The sequence below is a fragment of the Heliangelus exortis genome, chromosome 12 (assembly GCF_036169615.1).
Source record: "Heliangelus exortis chromosome 12, bHelExo1.hap1, whole genome shotgun sequence".
In the NCBI taxonomy this organism is placed as follows: domain Eukaryota; kingdom Metazoa; phylum Chordata; class Aves; order Apodiformes; family Trochilidae; genus Heliangelus; species Heliangelus exortis.
This window is the reverse complement of record NC_092433.1, coordinates 17823813-17840318: the sequence shown is the minus strand read 5'-3', so window position 1 is coordinate 17840318 and position 16506 is coordinate 17823813. Positions and strand designations below refer to the sequence as shown.

Sequence of the window (16506 nt, the reverse complement as noted above, 5' to 3'; positions counted from 1 at the left end):
AGTTTCCAGTCCATGGCATTGCTTGAAGTTTGGTAGAGGAAAGATTTATGTTCATTCTGAGCTCTTTCTTGGCTTTGACTGATTTAAAAAAATTATTTTGCAAGTTACCATGCTTTTATATCTGCAAAAAGAGAGCAGCTTTGAAGGTAGGAGACCATCTAGTAACATTTTTGTTGAATCTCAGCCCTACTTGATATCTTAACTGCTCTTGTGCCCATTCCAACACACGATGCCACGCTGAATCTTCAGAAGTCTCTCTTCAGTAGTTGCACAGCTGTAGCTGTATAGCTCTGTTACTAATTTACATTGTTCTCTGCTCTAGAGAGCATCTTATTTATTTTCCTTGTCTTGTTACACACACCAGCTCCACTATACCCTATGCTGTGCATGCTTGTAGGGCAAAAGTACAGATCAGATATGACAGCCACCCTGAAAGAATTATCTATAGCTTTTGCTATATTTGGGAAAATATTTTGTGTCCTACAATATCTTTAAGTTTGTGTAGTCCTATATTATGATCTTTTGATGAATGTAAGTAGAATTTTATACTAAAATTATTTGTGAAACTGATCAGCCATCTGCAAACTTACAAAATTTGACCTCATTATTTGTCAAGATCTGGAAAGCCTTGAAAAGTGTTTCGAAGTATTTAACAACTATTCTGACTGTGCCATTTTTGCAGCTGTATCTTGGCATTTTTGTTTTCTTTTGTGGCTTAGGGCTTTGTAACTCAAAATACTTGAACAGAGTCAAAACAGGCTTTGACAAATCTTTTGGTCTTTGCTTTTTTGGTCCTTGTAGGGTTGATGCTCACAAAGTCCTGTTTACTCTTTGTGGCATTGCCAGGTTCTTAGGAATGACTCAACTGAAACTCCAGACTGTTGCTAAATGAGGGGTGAATAAAGTAACTCCTATTGACTGCACCTCTGCTATGAAAATACTAAGTTCAGACAGGAGGATTCAGGATCAAAACTACCCTGAAAGGTTTTAAAATGGTGTATTACTAGCATGGTAGCTTTAAAATTTTCAAGCTGCGATGGGCAAAATGTATTAACAGACAAGAAAAATTAATCAGTGTTAGAGGAATATGCTAATTTTCAGCTGTTAACCTCTTGGATCCAGCACCCATGATTCAGAAGAACAAAGACATAAGCACTAATGTATTCTGGATTAAAATCCTGTTTCTTGGCTCTGTGGATTTAAACTGATTTTTGTACAGTATGTTTAAATCACTTCATGCAGTCAAGACCTTAGGAAGAATATACCTCATAGTGTTATATTTTATCTGCATTACAGTTTCATGGTCAACTGTCTGCTTTGGCTGTAGTTCAGGTTTGACTTTACCTTCCTTGCTGCCCATGTTAATCTGAGCTTAGTGAAGCTGCCTACATTTCAGGTTTGATAAAAGCTCCAATATTCAAAGTAGATGGTGCAGAGAAAAGCCAAATTGCTTTCACATGGCTGCCTTGAAAGCAGCCTTGTCATTAGCATGTGCTTGTAGTGTGTGTTCTGGTGTAGCTGGTTCTGTTATTTATCAGAGAATGTAGCAACCCCATTGCCACCATCAGAAAATCCCTTATTTTGATCTGTTTTATTGTAGAGGATTGTATTTTTCACTGTCCTTTGATGATATTGTTGTGGATACAGTGTAGCCACTTAATTCCCTTCTCCACACCTCTCTGCAAAGCAGCTTGTTGGATTTTGGAGATTTTTATATATTTATTTATTTATTTGAAGACTATTCTTGCCTCTGTCATTTTGGATGAAGAGCCATACAGGTACAAGATGTAAACAAAGCAAAAATCTCTTTTTTTTTTTTTTTTTTTTTCTTGTGATTGCACCTTTTCCATGAACACAATAAAACAAGCTGTGCTTAATCTGGCTACAGAGCTTCACCCTTACTATCCTGTGGTGACTTGCTACAGTAGCTCATGACTACCACCCCCAATTATTGTAATAACCTTCTTAGCAGGTTTTACAAGCTGGCAGAACTACTGCTGGCAGTTAGTTCAGCAGGCAGCACTCCCTTTGCTTATGCTTTGAGTAATCAGGCTGCATTAGATTTGCTTTTCATTGACTTCTTTGGCCTGTAGTGATCTGGTAACCTTCACATGTCCCAACTGGTTGTCAAGCTTTTACCAATAATGGCAGTGGCCACTTCAAATGGTCCCTATTGCATGCTCTCATGGGCTTTTGAGGTTCATTTCATGCATATTTCAATTTCAGTACCACCAACTTTAGGAGTTCCTAATATGCCAGTGTTCTGGCAAATACTGGAAAATGAAAAAAAAACCCAAACCAAACCAAAAACCAAACCACAAAACCCTGAGATTCTATGAAAAGACAGGTAGGTTTTTGTTGGTCATTCATTGTTTTTTCTGAGTATTGTCCAGTATCTTTAAAAGCCTAAGAAAATAGGGTATGTCTTCTAAAAAGTTATTTATTTAGAAGTAGAAAATGAATTAAACAGGTTAACCCAGATTGGTAGCAAGTCCTTATTTACATGGATTTTAATACAGTGAAGTATAAGATGGCACATTGACAGTGAAAGATTGGAGATCAGAGTTATGGAGTGGAGAATATGAGACAGTTGAGGGCAGCAGATCCAGAAAAATAGGTTGGATCATACTTGAGAACTGTTTGAACCCGAGCACCTCCTTATATCTGAGGAGGTAGGAGGGTAAGTGCTGTGCTTAGCTGAAGGAGGAGAGCAGGATCATTTAGGAGAAGGAAGTGTCATGACCTTAGTAAGCATCACTTGTGAAACTGTGGTAAAACACTTACTCTAGATTCTATTCACAAAGATATTGAAAAACAGAGAACTGGAGGGGAAAAAAGGTTCCTTGAGTGTACATGTTTGAATGAGCTATGTTCTGCTGAGAGACCAAAAAAACTTATTAGGTCATCAAAGAGAAATTTCAAGGTTGATTTGGACTTGTCTGCAAGTATGATAGGACAGACTTTTCTGGGTTTAGCCACTGGGTAGTATAGCAAAAAAGAATTACAAATAAAATCCATCTAGTTGATCAGGGAACAGGAAAAATTTGGCCAGCTCTGAGTTTTGCCATCTTACTAGTAAAGAGTAATTATGAGTTGGCTCATTCTGCCTTGGTTGTTGGCTAATTCTGTGGTGTCTTAGTTGTTTCCATCAAGGTAGCATAGCTCAAAAAAATACCTGGTGGTTCAAACACTTGCTATGGGTTTGGTGCAGGAAGTATTTGGGAATCTGTGCAGTTTATTATGCTACTAAACCAGCCTTTTCTGGTCTTGCAAGAGGAAGTGTTACAATTTTCCTTAGAACTTGGATAAGGGCTTACCAGTTTATCAAAGAGGGTGTTGTCTGTTGGTGCCTGATTTTAGTAGAAACCCCAGATTTATTTGTTTTCATCCCAAGTCATCTGCTCTTAATCTTGAGATCACAGTTCTTTGATTTAAAAATAGGAACTAATAATTTGCAAGCACATTGTATGTGTCTCCTCTTTCACTGTTTTGATGCATATTTTTAATACAGTTTCTTTTTGTTTACTGTCATCTTGAGCTGCCATGTCTCTCATTAAATGTTGCATTTTATTTGAGGCCTGAGCCCTAGTTCCCAGTGTCTGTAAAGCAATAGGTGCCCACAGAGCACTTTGTAAATAACAATACCCAAGTAATGAATTAAGAGGCTGAAAGCAAAACACTGTTTGCCCTGAAGGCTGAAAAATGTGATAGACAGGTGGATATAATACCAGAAATTCCCCTTTATATATGTTTTAGCAAGCCCTGTAAAACATGGCTTTTTAACAAGGGATTTAATCTCTCCTCCCAGCTGCTAGCTGCACTTCCCTTTGATGTTTTTCCTTTCCTTTCCTCTGTGTTTTTTTTCCATATTTATTCCATCACTTTTCTGTGGCTCATATTCCTCCAGGCTGTGTCTGAATGCACCTTGCTGTGGGTAGGAAAAGCAAAGAAGAAAGCCTTTTCTTTTTTTCTTTTTTTTTTTTTTTTTTTTTCTCCCTCAGGCTGCTGCTTTGATTCTCCAAAGTTGTTGGGAGGCAGTTCCTATCTGCCTACAGAAGGGTCAGTGATCTGTGTCATGTCTTTTCAGTCAGCACATCTCAGCTCAGCTGCCTCTTCTGTTGGGGCTGGGGGAAGGATGAGCTTGTGGAGTTGTTGCCTTTGCTAAGCAGGTGGAGTGTGCAGCTGTGATCAAAGTGGGGAGCTGATCTGCAGGCTGATAATGTCCTTCTGGTTTGTTTCCAGCCTTGGCTTGGTCTCTTCCTCCTGCCCTTGCCCTTTGCAGTGATGCAGAACAGAGGGAGAATGAGAGAGAGGGGGAAAAACTGTGGAATGAGATGGTAATTTAGTCTGTGGACTGACACCCACTCCCTGCTTTTTTTCCCTGAGGACTTCTCCTTGCAAGAAGTGGGCAGTGTGGGCCAGCTACATGATGCTGCATGCATGGCCTTCAGGTTTCCCTGTTGTGGTCAGGAAGCCAGATCTGCAGCCAAGTCAGTGGGGTGTGGTGGGGCTATTAATACTAATTAAAATTTATAAGAGGCAGGATCATGCTCTAGACTGTCTGATACTTGGTGCCCTGCAAACACAACAGGGTGTGGAGGGGGAGGAAGATGGAAGCAGGCTGTGCAGTTTAGGCCCTTGCCAAAATCTGCTTTCCTGCCAGGAGTTTGCAAGATGCTCAGATTGGGTGTCTTTTTATGTTTAGATTGCAGAAGATGAGAAGGGGCTGTGAGTGGGAAGGCTACAGGTGGTGTTTTCCCTCCAAGTGGAAAAGGTGTCAGTCAGAAGCAATGAGGCAGTGTCAGAGTTAACACTCAGATCGACCTCAGGAGGAATTTTGTGGTTTGGAGGGATAAATTCCACTGTAAAGGGATAGCATCATGTTGGAATAATTGTGCCTTTAAGCCTGACCATTGTAATTTTTCTCCCTATTTTTGTAATGCATACTAGCATTATCACGATGCCATCATTCACATCTGCTGCACTGCTTTGTTTGAGCACCTTTCCTCCCCATATCATAATACAAATTATTTAGTGTTAGAAGTGCCATCTCCCTGGATTAGCAGTGGTGATGGTGAAGGGCAAATTCTCAGTAATGGCAGTAAGGAAATTTGGGGGCTCTGGAGCTGATGTAGGATGATTGTCAGCTTTCCATTTCTGCAGTGCAGCCTGTGCTTCCTGTCACATTGCAAAATCTGTTCCTTTCTCTGCATCTGTTTTATGGTGAGTTATCTCTTCATCTTTCATTATTTGTATTTATCATATATAACTTTGGAAGCTGTGCAAATGTTAGATGTTTGGACTGGCTGCAACTTACTGAAGTTATTTTGGCAACACTCAGAAGCAGCTCAGTTAAAGCATTCTTAAACCATATGAAGAGTTCAGTTTCCTTTTATAGTCCAATATTCTGTTTTCTCTTATTAATATTTTCATAATATCTACATCAGTAAGCTGTATTTGATTTCTTTTATAATCCATTGTTTGGTTTCAAGTTACCAAAAAAACCAAACCAAAGAAACCCAACAACTAATGGAAGATGTTACATTGAAAAGCTTCATCTTTTAAAAAAATATTTATAAATGTGTTCAGCTTATGCAGTATTTAGATTCATTATGAAGGAAGCACTGGAAGTGCAGAATAAATACGGAGGGAAAGTAACTTGAAACATTCAGAGTTAGTAACATAAAAGAAGTCACACTGAAACAATGGTGCTATGTTTTATATTTCATCTGTGTTTAACAAACTGTAATACTTCAAGCTATGTAGATAACAGTTTGTGTTTACAAGACTGCAAGTTGGGTTGCAGTGTATCTCACTTTCTGAGTTTCAGAATTCATGTCATGCACTTCTAAAGCCAGAATTTCAAGATGAAAGCATCTTGTGTTCCACTTGAACTCTCTGGATTCTTCCCCAGCAGCCATTGTTTTATGGTGCAGCACTGCTTTCTGTCCCCTGAAGATAACTGGTGGGTTTCTCTTGTCAAGAGTAGTCTCCTTTTGCTGGATTTCTGCTCTTCTAATCCTGATTTAAAGATGTGGCATCTTGGAGATTATTTTCCAGACTTCTTTGAACCCAGAACTCCCTTTCTTTTCTAGTGTGGTTTTCCTAAAGTTTTGGTGTGCAGTGGATGCTTTTCCAGTCTCCTCTTTGTCTGATGTCTACAGGGGAGGGAGGGGAAAAAGAAAAAAGGATTCTATAAACTTCCCACAAACCCAAAAGTGGTGCCCTGATCTCTTCACCACATCCTTTGACATCTCCACCAGGCAAGAGGTGTCTGTGCTGGAGATGATCTTGGTACTGCCCAGGTAGTTGATGGGTGTGCCAAGGCAATACAGGATAGTTGTGTTCTGCTGCCTTTTCTTGGGAGGGTCATTACTTAAACTTCCACCTATTTTCATGAGATATGTAGGAATGTCAAGATCTCTTTTAAATCTAGTAGCTCCCAAATTTGATTGAAGTTGCCTGGGATTTCCAAGAGTTGAAATGATCAACCCTCCGTGTAGGCATGGATGGTGGAACTGTGTTATTTGGGCTCAAAGTCAGAATCCAGCCTCTTCAGAAATGGAAGGAATGAATTCTTACTTGCAGTTGCATGAGATATCTTGAGCAGACTGAGCATGTTTTATTTTAGCAGCTGGCTTTTCATAGGGAAGTGCAGGTAATCAAGCAATCTCTAGTGCTGTGTTGAGGAGATGGTTTCTTTCCTATGAAGGCAGTGGTTAATCTAGTACTAAATCATTTGAATTAATGCTGTGTTATTTCTGTTGTGTTTATACTCATCTGTCTTTCTTTTGCTGCAGATAATGTAAAAGATTAGTTAAAGTTTAGCTCAGTTTTTACCCGAGTCCTGTTTCTCCTTCACTAACACATGAAGTCAGCTTTGTTCTTACATTATCTTCTGCACTCATTGATCGCAGCTAATGAGATTTTAATGGAGTTATTTATTGGTTCTGCCTCTTACTATAAAAATCTTTAATAAACTGAGCACAGGAGACTGTTGAATGATGCTGTTTGTGTTTATCTCAGCAGCTGTTAATTGCACTGCCTATTCTTTGAGTCTTTCAGATCTCACAAGCCAGGTAGGGTTATGATGGCCGGAAAGTGAGTTCATAAATGTCACATGTTCATCTTCCTCTTTAACTGCTATGATAAGGAATTTTGTGGACAGAGGAGCTATTTTTGAGAAGATGAGTAAAATATGTTTTAGACTTTTATGTTGAGTAGGAACCTATGTTATTTTCTGTGCATGGCACAAGTGTAAAATAGTATCTGTAAAATAATATCTGTAAGAGGGTTGTCCTTTGGTTCAGATGCTGTGTGTATTTTCTTTTCCACTTCATGCCTGAAACTTCACAGTAGTATTGTTATGCTTTAAGTTTTAGCTATGTTTCACAGTAGAGAATATCTGTGTTCCCAGAGCTGGATGAAATAAAATCTGCCCTGTTTTCCCAGGTTTGTGGGGAATTGGGGTAAAGGCATGTATAAGGTTCTTTGCAATAAAACCAGTGTGAAGTTAGTTTTGCTGTCCCAGTCTGTAAGACTACACCAGTGTGTACAGATAGGCAAAGGGCTTGTCATGATCTGTTAACACCAGGACTGGAGGCTTTCTGATATGAATTTCTTTCAGAACTTAATTTGGGTATTTTTGTTCAGTGATTCAGGGCTTGCTTCTTCAAAACTGTTTCACTGTGGCTGGAGGTCACTGCCTAGTGTATAACTTGAGGCTCTTGTTAGGAATAACCTTGAATGTGAAATAAAAGATGGTGAAATACAGCATCTCATATAAAACACATGCTAAAAGGTGTAATTGAATCTTAGTCTCCTATGTCCAGGCAGATTCTTAGGCTCATGTTCTTTTATAACCCGTGACTTTTAAAGAGTAGTTTTGGCAAGTGGATGGTGTGTTTAGTGTGAGGAGTTTCCTAGCATTGCAGCTGAAGATCCATTTGTAAGGATTAATTTTTTCTGAAATGTAGGATTTTTCTGTTACCTGATCTCACTGTTCAACCACTTATGCTTTTTTGTGCATGACTTCAGCTGTTTCTGCCTTAACAAAATCTGCTTTTGCCATCATAGCTGTTATTGCTTCTGTGCATTACCAGCTGGGGTTGATCAAACCTAAACTCCTGAGTCTTGAAGCTTTTATTAAAATAAAATTTTCTTTCCATTCTGTATCATCAGAACGAGCTGTTTGAAGTGCTGGAGGGATGTTTCATTTGATTTTGTTAGTTGCCTTTCTGAAAGAAGAATGGTTGGTCCAAAGCCCTGAAGTTTTAAGTTAATTACAGTGGTTTGAGTGTGTGTATCTCTCCACCACTTTGTTCTCCACCCCTGGGTGTCAGAATTTGCTGGTTTAGTGACTGATGGTGTAGCCTAACAGGGTGAAACTTCACCAGAGATATTAGTCTGGTTTAGCTGTGCAGGACTAGATAGAAACTGACATCTGAATTCCAGGCTTTGAAGAACAACTTATTTTCTTCTCTCTCTATAAGAATACTTGGATGTCATTCTTGTATCAGCTTCCTTACCTTGTGATACCATGTTTGGCTATAACTTACTGAGCCTTTTGCTTCAAGAGGGCTTTAAGCAGTAGAGTTACTGCCATGGGGATATTAATTTTCATCAAGACCCTGACAGCATTCCTGTGGGAAGTTCCTCTTGGCATTACCAAGGGGCTGAACACTGAACCATGTCTCTTCATAGCCTTTGTGTCTGGACAGATAAGGCTTGGGCTGCAAGACAGTGATGGATAGAATACAGCAAGAACCACTCTGGGCAGAGGAAAAAGATCATCTGAAGGGGCTGGAGAGTCTGGTCTTTTGCAGAAGCCCTTTTGTTCACCAGTGACAGTCCATGTAGAAACAGCAGTTGTGTCCTATCCCAACTTTTCCTCAACCAGTCTTGTGGCAAGGCAGAAAAATTCCCTTTCCCTTATAGTTAACTGACATTTCTGTGGCTTACAGATGCTACATTTACACATCCTCTGTATCTGAACTGCTCAGGGTCTACTTTGGGATAATATCTGGTGATGTCTTAGATAATATTAACTCTAGAATTGTCTTAATACTTACACTGCCTCTGGCTAAAAGAATAATTGTGGGGAATTCTAAGTGATGCTGCCAAGTGTGTGATTTGGAAGACATTTAAAGTGATTATACTCTTGGCTGGTCTTATTCCTTGTTATCTTATCTGGTTTATCTAAGAAAGGGGGTGTCTGAAGCTTTCAAGTCTGAGTTTTGCCAGACCTTGTTGAGAAAGGCACTTTAAACACAGACTGATGCTTTCTCCATAAACTTGATAGCTTCTCATACAGGAAATATATAAAATAAAGTCAGGAAAATCTTCTGATGCTGCAGACAAAGCCTTTTGCTTAATGCAACAGCTTTACTGTTAGAAGGATCTGGTGTGTCCAGAGCTTCTGCTGAGTGGAGATAAGTTAAATAACTGCCTTTTTTTTTTATTTGTCAGCCCTGGATGCTGCTGGTTTGTATGTGAATGCATCTCAAGGAGTTGCAGGCTTGCCAGGGGATGGCAGCTTGGCAGGGAGACAGCCCCATTTTCCTATTTGGTGGAACCCATGACACTGCAAAGGGCAGGTCTGCACTTGAAACATCCACTGTTCCTTTGAGCCTTGTTTATCTTGCCCCTAAGGCTTAAAGCTAATTAATATAAAGTGATTTACATTTAAAACAGGGCTTGTCAGCCCTGCAGAGCCAAGTTGGTGTGTTGGAGGACTGATCACCATTGTAACACAGTGAATAAGCCCTGACCACATTCAAACAGTGTAATAGAACAAGACTTAAGTTGGTTCCAAGATGAGTTAGGTTCCAGCTTGGTTCCAAGAGCTGTTGGGTCACATGCAGACGCCAGGCTGGTGATGTACAGGTTGCCATGCATTGTTGCTTTTGTGTTGTGCTTGTGCAAGAACAGCTCAGTCTGCCCTGGCAACACTTGTGCACTGTGCTCCTTGGGACTGAGCAGGGGTGGGCAATAAAATCCTGTTGCATTTTGCTATGTGGGATGCTCAGCTTACACCGTGTGCTTCAGCAAAGTGGATGTTTGTATCCATCTGTGAAATGCACAGCCCAGTTTCTGAGGCAGGAGGAATAATCCTTCCATTGTTTACAAAAACAAAAGCAAGCTTGAGCTTGTGCCTCTGTAGGAAAAGTCCCTTTTCATCCCCTGGTGAAATGTTACTGACTCTTACTTTGAGTTTTGACTCTTTCCTCCCATGTTTGCAAATAGTTGCACAGTGGTTGAGATCTGGGATTCTCCTGCCCTGGTGGGGTGTGCAGTGTGAAGAGCAGAGTGCTGAGGTTCATATTTTCCTGTTCCTCCTTCTAACTTGTGTTAAATCTTCCCTGGAAACAATCCAATCCCTAATGTATGTCTTCTGTAGACCTTTTCCTAGTAGCTCTATGTTCTGGGACAGCTGTCTTGATTCATCAGATCCTGGTGTCCTCTTTATTCCTTGGAACAGAAGGTGGGACTGGAGCTTGTAGAAGGATTGGTCTTTAACTGGAGAAGTGTCCAGCTGCTGCCTGAGTCTCAGCACTGCAGTCAGTCCCCATCACCATCACTTCTCTTCATGCTGCCACAAGTGGGCTTTGCTGTAAACCTGTAATGATTCCCTTTTCCTGTTGCCATAATCCTCTTCCCCGTCTGCTAGTTTTATCTATATTTGCTAAATATCCCTTGCTGCTTTTGTGCTTTTCACCTCAGTTTTACTACTTCATAATCTGAGACCTGTGGAATAAGATTTTTTTTTTTTTTTAAATTTCAGAGTACAGAGAAAACTCTCCTGCTGCCTAGACATGAATTACAGTCCTTCTGTCTTGAAATTTAAATTCCAGACTTACATGGACAAGACCTGAGATGCCTCTGTTGTTACCTGTTCCTCAAAGCTATACATTAAACAAAACATGCACCTGATCAGTTTAACCTGTAATTAAGCATTTCCCTTAAGTAACTGACATTTTGATAACTAGTAATTATCATGTGTAGCACCTTTAAAGCCTGTTGTGCATGTTTATGTAAGAACACTATTACCATAATAATAAGATATCATTACTTCAAATGTGCATACTGAGTGAGCATGTCTTAAAGTAATCATACCATTCCATTAATCATACTTGAAAAATTAAAGTATTTGCTGTCTCATCTCTAAGACACAACTCAAAAGATTTTGGAAACAGCAGGACCTGTTTAGTTACAAGTCTGATACACAAGGTCTCATTTCTGGTGTCTCATTTTTGTCTCCTAAACTATTGCTCATCGTTCAGCTAAGGAAGTCATTAGCTCAGAGATCCCCCAGCCTCCCACTGGAGGTGTTTCCATGCTCTGATTTTGATGCTGTTTGCCTTGTTTTTTTTGTTCAGGGAATGCTGTCACCTTTTCTTAAGGCTGAAATGCACTCCTGACCTCAGTTCTGCTTGAAATTAGATAATTGCCCTAAACAAGATGGACTGATGGCTAATTGTAACTCGTAGGCTCTTGCACAAAGAAAAAAAGACTGTTATTCAAGTGTTCCTTTTTTTTTTTTTTTTTTTAATTTGACAAGGCTGAAAAGTTTAGGAGTGGAGTTTTCTGCTTTTATGTATAAATTTGTCAAGATCACAACAGTTTGAGTTTCTCACCCCGTGGCCTTTCCTGAAGCTTGCTGGTTGGTACTTCATGGCCTGTGTCCTTCTGTGTGGTGTTGGCATGGGAGCTCTACATGAGATAGCTGAAGCAAAGCAGTTTCTAGAGGTTAAGAGGATAAATGGAATTGTTAGCACCTTACAGGCATTTACTCATCCAAGCAGAGTATCCATTTGTGCTCCTGTTGTGTAAAGTGAAGAGCAAGGTCTTTAATCAATGGCTTTTTTTCTGTAATCCTTTGTAAAGATAAAAATCGCGTCCTCAGTAGTTTTGGGGAAAAGGTGAAACTTGAAGCCACAGTTTATTAAATCAGGTCTTGTCATTATTTTGCAGTGTATTTTGATGACTCAGAATGAACTAAGCTAAGATTTTCAGTTTAAGAATGCCTTTTCCAGGATATTTTTCTCCAGTGGGACAGGAGCCTGCCTGTAGTTCTCAGGTATCAGCCTCTTCATTCCTTGTCTTATGTTGCATTGATAAAAATGCACTTGTATAGAGAGTGCTCAAACACTCACTGCTTCAGAGACACCATTCTTTTATCTGTCAGTAGTGCCACATCTAATTTAGTGACATAATGTGTGTTGAGTCAAATTAGGATATCACTGTGTATTTTCTTCCTCAGTGCTTGGCACTAAGCAATCTGGAGCACAGTGAAGTATTTATTAATGCCACAAAGTACATGGTGCCATATATCATCTTAACATTTGATTCAGTTCTGTGACATGTTTCTGTATCTAAGGTGTTAACTGCATTATGAGAGAACAGTAAAAGAGGAGGAGAGGATTTTAAGGGAGTGATTTCAAGGACTGAGAGTATCTGGCAGAAAAATATGCATGAAAAATTAGAACTGCAGAAAACAGGGGAAAGACAAAAAAAGTACAAATAGGATTAGGAAACAAAGGGAGAGACAGGATAAAAAAGATGTAAGGACAAGCAGAACTTCCAAAATTGATTTGCTGTCTGTAATGACAACAGTAAAACAGGTGAGGCTGAGGTAGCTGGAGCTGAAGATGTATGACCAGAGAAAATCATGGTGCCTACTGTTAGCTGCTCATGGCTGTCAATGAAATGAAAAGGAACTACATATAAAATTGGTAAAAAGCAGTGTTTTCTGTCACAATGCACAGTCAGCATTTGGAGCTTGGGGACAGTCAGGGAATAGGACAGGAAAAAGGATTCATGTTATGGAGCTGGGAGAAAACATTTTCTTTGTTACAAATGAGGCAGTCCATTTCCCAAGTGCTCTGTAACTTTTAAAGAAAATTCAAGTTCTTAAAAATGGAAAGATAACCCCAAAAAGAATGAAATAGAATAGTGTGAAGTAAGCAGCTCCTCAAAGTTTGGTGCTGGTGTGTATATTGGGGTCTGCTGGGATAATGTTGTGATGTAAATCTTAGCTTTAGATTTAAAAATCCTACAAGTATAAATTGTTCTCTTGCTTCTTGCTGTTTCTTAGGTTTTCTAGGCAAGGGGTTGAACTTAGGAAGCTTAATATCTTTTATTCCAAGTTCAGCTTTCAAGTGTTGCCCCATCTCTGTAAAAGGGGTAACAAACTGCATCAAATTTCCCTTCCCCCACTTTTAAATACAATTCCTTTCGGAATAAAAAAAAAAAAAAAAAGCCTCTATGTTATACTGAGTAATTATGCCCCCTGGGAAATAGAATATAAAGATCTTTAAAATCATTCAACTGAGAGAACAAGCACTTTAACTTTTGCCTTGCAGGAGTCATGTATTACATTATCAGCTACTTGCTCCAGTGTCAGTGTGTCATGCCTTGCAGGTTAGCAGGTTTGGCAGAGGAAATGAAACCCAGTCAGTTACTGCAGGATTTATAGCAGACCTGCTGTTGCAGGAAGTGGTGAAAAGTTGATTGATAGTCTGAGGCAAAACTCTACAGCAAGAAACAGGATGTATGTTTGTTGTTTTAGACCTGTTTTCCCCTCCATTTCAAGGCTCTCTTACTTTTTGTTCTGTTTGTAAACCCATGATGCAGCTTCTAGGAAAGCATTGTCCTGACTTCCAAACACTTGAGGAAGTGGATATGGCTGTACCAAAGGCTTGAAGCTGACCTAGCATGGATGCTTTCTTATAAGTGTTTATCTAAATGGTCCTGATATTATTGTTGAATGATTTTTGTGGTGTTAAAAGTGAAAGGTAAAGCACATCTAGAGAGTGTTGAGCATCTCCTGCATCGTGGATGCATAAAGCAGTGAAAGGAGGAGAATGTCTATGCTGTGCTCCACTGGGGGTTCTACATTTAAGAAATATCTTGAAGGGTAGTGAAGCAAAATTATTTTTCTGTATATTATATATTAGCTTAATCCAGCAACCCACATACTGCACAGCTCACTGCTAAAGACAGCAGTCCTGAAAATGTGGGTTCTGAAATGTTCTCCCTTGCTGTGCTCTCCTGAAACATCAAAGAAGCAGAATCTTTTCTAAGTGTCATCCAGGACCTTCAGTGGGATATTTACTGGCCTTTCTGGGGAAAGCTACTGGAGGATGTTTAGGTTGGACATTAGAAAGAATTTCTTTACTGAGAGGGTGATCAGCCATTGGAATGGGCTGCCCAGGGAAGGGGTGGATTCTCCATCCCTGGAGATATTTCAAAAGAGCCTGGATGTGGCACTCAGTGCCATGGGCTGGGAACTGCAGCGGGAGTGGATCAAGGGTTGGACTTGATGATCTCTGAGGTCCCTTCCAACCCAGCCAATTCTATGATTCAAAATATTAGTATTTTTTTTTTTCCCCCTGTAGCATCTACTTCTGCAATCACAATTGAAGAAGAAAGCTGTTTGCAAACTAAGCAAATAGAAGAAATGTTTGATTTGTGTGCTCGATAGCGAATGGGAAGGTTCCGTTTGTAAAGTTAAATAATATATGTTGTTCTTTGTTAAAGGTCAAGGAAGTTGGCTGCTCTCTCAGAATCCTTGCAGAAAACTACACTCACCAAGTCCCACCTAGGATTTGAACTGGAAGAGCTGGAAGCAGCAGCATTGCTGGTACAAGAGGAAGAGAGCATGTTAAGAGCTGCTGGCACAGTTTCCAAGCAACAGCTGCCTTCCTCTGAGTCTGAGACAAGTGACTCTGAAGAATCAAGCAGTACTTCATCATCTGAGACAGAAGGCTCTGATTCAGATGAGCTGGAGTCCTCAGCCAGTGAAGATGGGAAAAAAAATTCTTTACAAGGCACACTTCAAGGGGAGGGGACAGCTCCACTTATTGACTGTAATGGATTGAGGCAGGGCACAAAGAGTTTGGCGTTTGAGGTTAGTGATGAAAAATCAAAGGTTTCTTTGCAATCTACATCTGTTCCTGGAAAACTGATAGAAGAATTAGAAAAGCAAATGCACACTGCAATTAGACTTTCAGAACAGCCTGAAGGATTGGCTACTGCAAGCTGTGTTTTACAGGAACAAGAAGAACCCTGTGTATCTGATCCTGACAGATTTTCAAAAGAGAGTACTGGGAAGGGAAATTTCTTGGAGGTGTCTTCAAAGACAAACCCATTGCTTTTTCTTTCCAGCACAAATGAAGATGAAAACTAAAGGACTGTATCAGAACATGGTGTGACCCACTGGCAACACAGCTTGTTGCTGTAATGAGGTGTTCCCCAGGCTATCCTGAAGCTGATATTTTTCTACTTTGTTGTCTTGACAGTTTGGAGGATGAGACTTTGAAGAAAGTCTGTGACTTGATGAAAGATACCTTCAGAGTTAGATTTTAATTTTTCTTCTGTGATTCAGCAGAGTCTGAGATTTTTTTCTCTGCACGTGGGAATGTGTAATTTCAATAAACTTCTAGAAAGTTTTCATTAAGCTTATTTGGTAGTAGAGTGATATCCTAATCAAACACAACTGAAATGAGTTGCAGCATCATTTTAGTTATCTTCAGCTGTTAGGATTTACTTGAAAAATATCCTCATTATGTTTGCATAAACTTGTTTATGACATCTTGCTGCATTTTTTAAAATGTTAAAATGCTTTATAGCAACCACTTCAAAAATAATGGTTATAAATTTAAAAGTCTAAATAGAGCTGACAAATTATTTTGAAATATATAAGTATTTTCTATTTTTTTGTACAAAATAGAGGAAATCTATCATAACTGCATGCCTAAGTTTCTACAGGCTCGAAGGGTTATAGCTTCTATTTCTGCAGTTCTTATGTGAATTATTTCAAGAGTTTTGTTATTTGTATTTATTCTCTTGTGCTGTTCTTGAAATGTTTTCACAGGTGGACACTATCTGCTCTTTAACAGAAATCCTAATTATTTCTTACTTCTTTCTGCATATGCTGTCAGTATTGCCAGAGTAAAAATAACCAAAATGATTGTACAGTGCTCTTGAACATGGGACTAAAACCAAACCTGTGCTGTGTACACCTTGCTTTGTTATTAGCTTTGGCCAACACATTTGTTCCTTTCTCCTTATGACATTAAATTAATGCAATTAGTTAATTAGTCATAATATTTTGTGCTGATTTATCTTAACTCTAGATAAGGTCTAGAAATCAAGTGGCTCCTGCAAGTTCCATGCTGCTGTTCAGTCCCTTCAGAAGCACTTGGGAAGGAGGCAGGATGGAGACATCCTAAAACGTTTGGCTTAGGAATCTGCAGAACAGGAGCACCTGATTCATGCCTCTGGAGGAGCAAGCAATTACTTTTCAACATTTTTACTATTGAAAATGTTTAAAAAAAAAAAAATCCACAGCTTAAAGACTTACACTTCACCAGGGCTACACCCTGCTGGAAAGCAGCAGGCCAGCTCTGTTCCTCTGCTGACTCCTGTTCAGCAAGAACTGCAGCCCTGATCTGCCAATATTTTTAATGCTCTTAAATACCTACAGGTTGCTTAATCAGTCTC

General features: G+C 39.5%; 1 protein-coding gene across 3 annotated transcripts in view; it reads left to right on the top strand.

Annotated features, from left to right (window-relative positions):
* Positions 1-16100, top strand: part of SHQ1 (SHQ1, H/ACA ribonucleoprotein assembly factor) — a 38036-nt gene extending 21936 nt beyond the window's left edge. For all 3 annotated transcript variants that reach the window (XM_071756324.1, XM_071756323.1, XM_071756325.1), the window contains exon 12: positions 14542-16100. In XM_071756324.1, the coding sequence (XP_071612425.1) occupies positions 14542-15190 (649 nt within the window). In that variant the 3' untranslated portion in view covers positions 15191-16100. The remainder of the gene's footprint in view (positions 1-14541) is intronic.
* Positions 16101-16506: the final 406 nt, after the last annotated feature.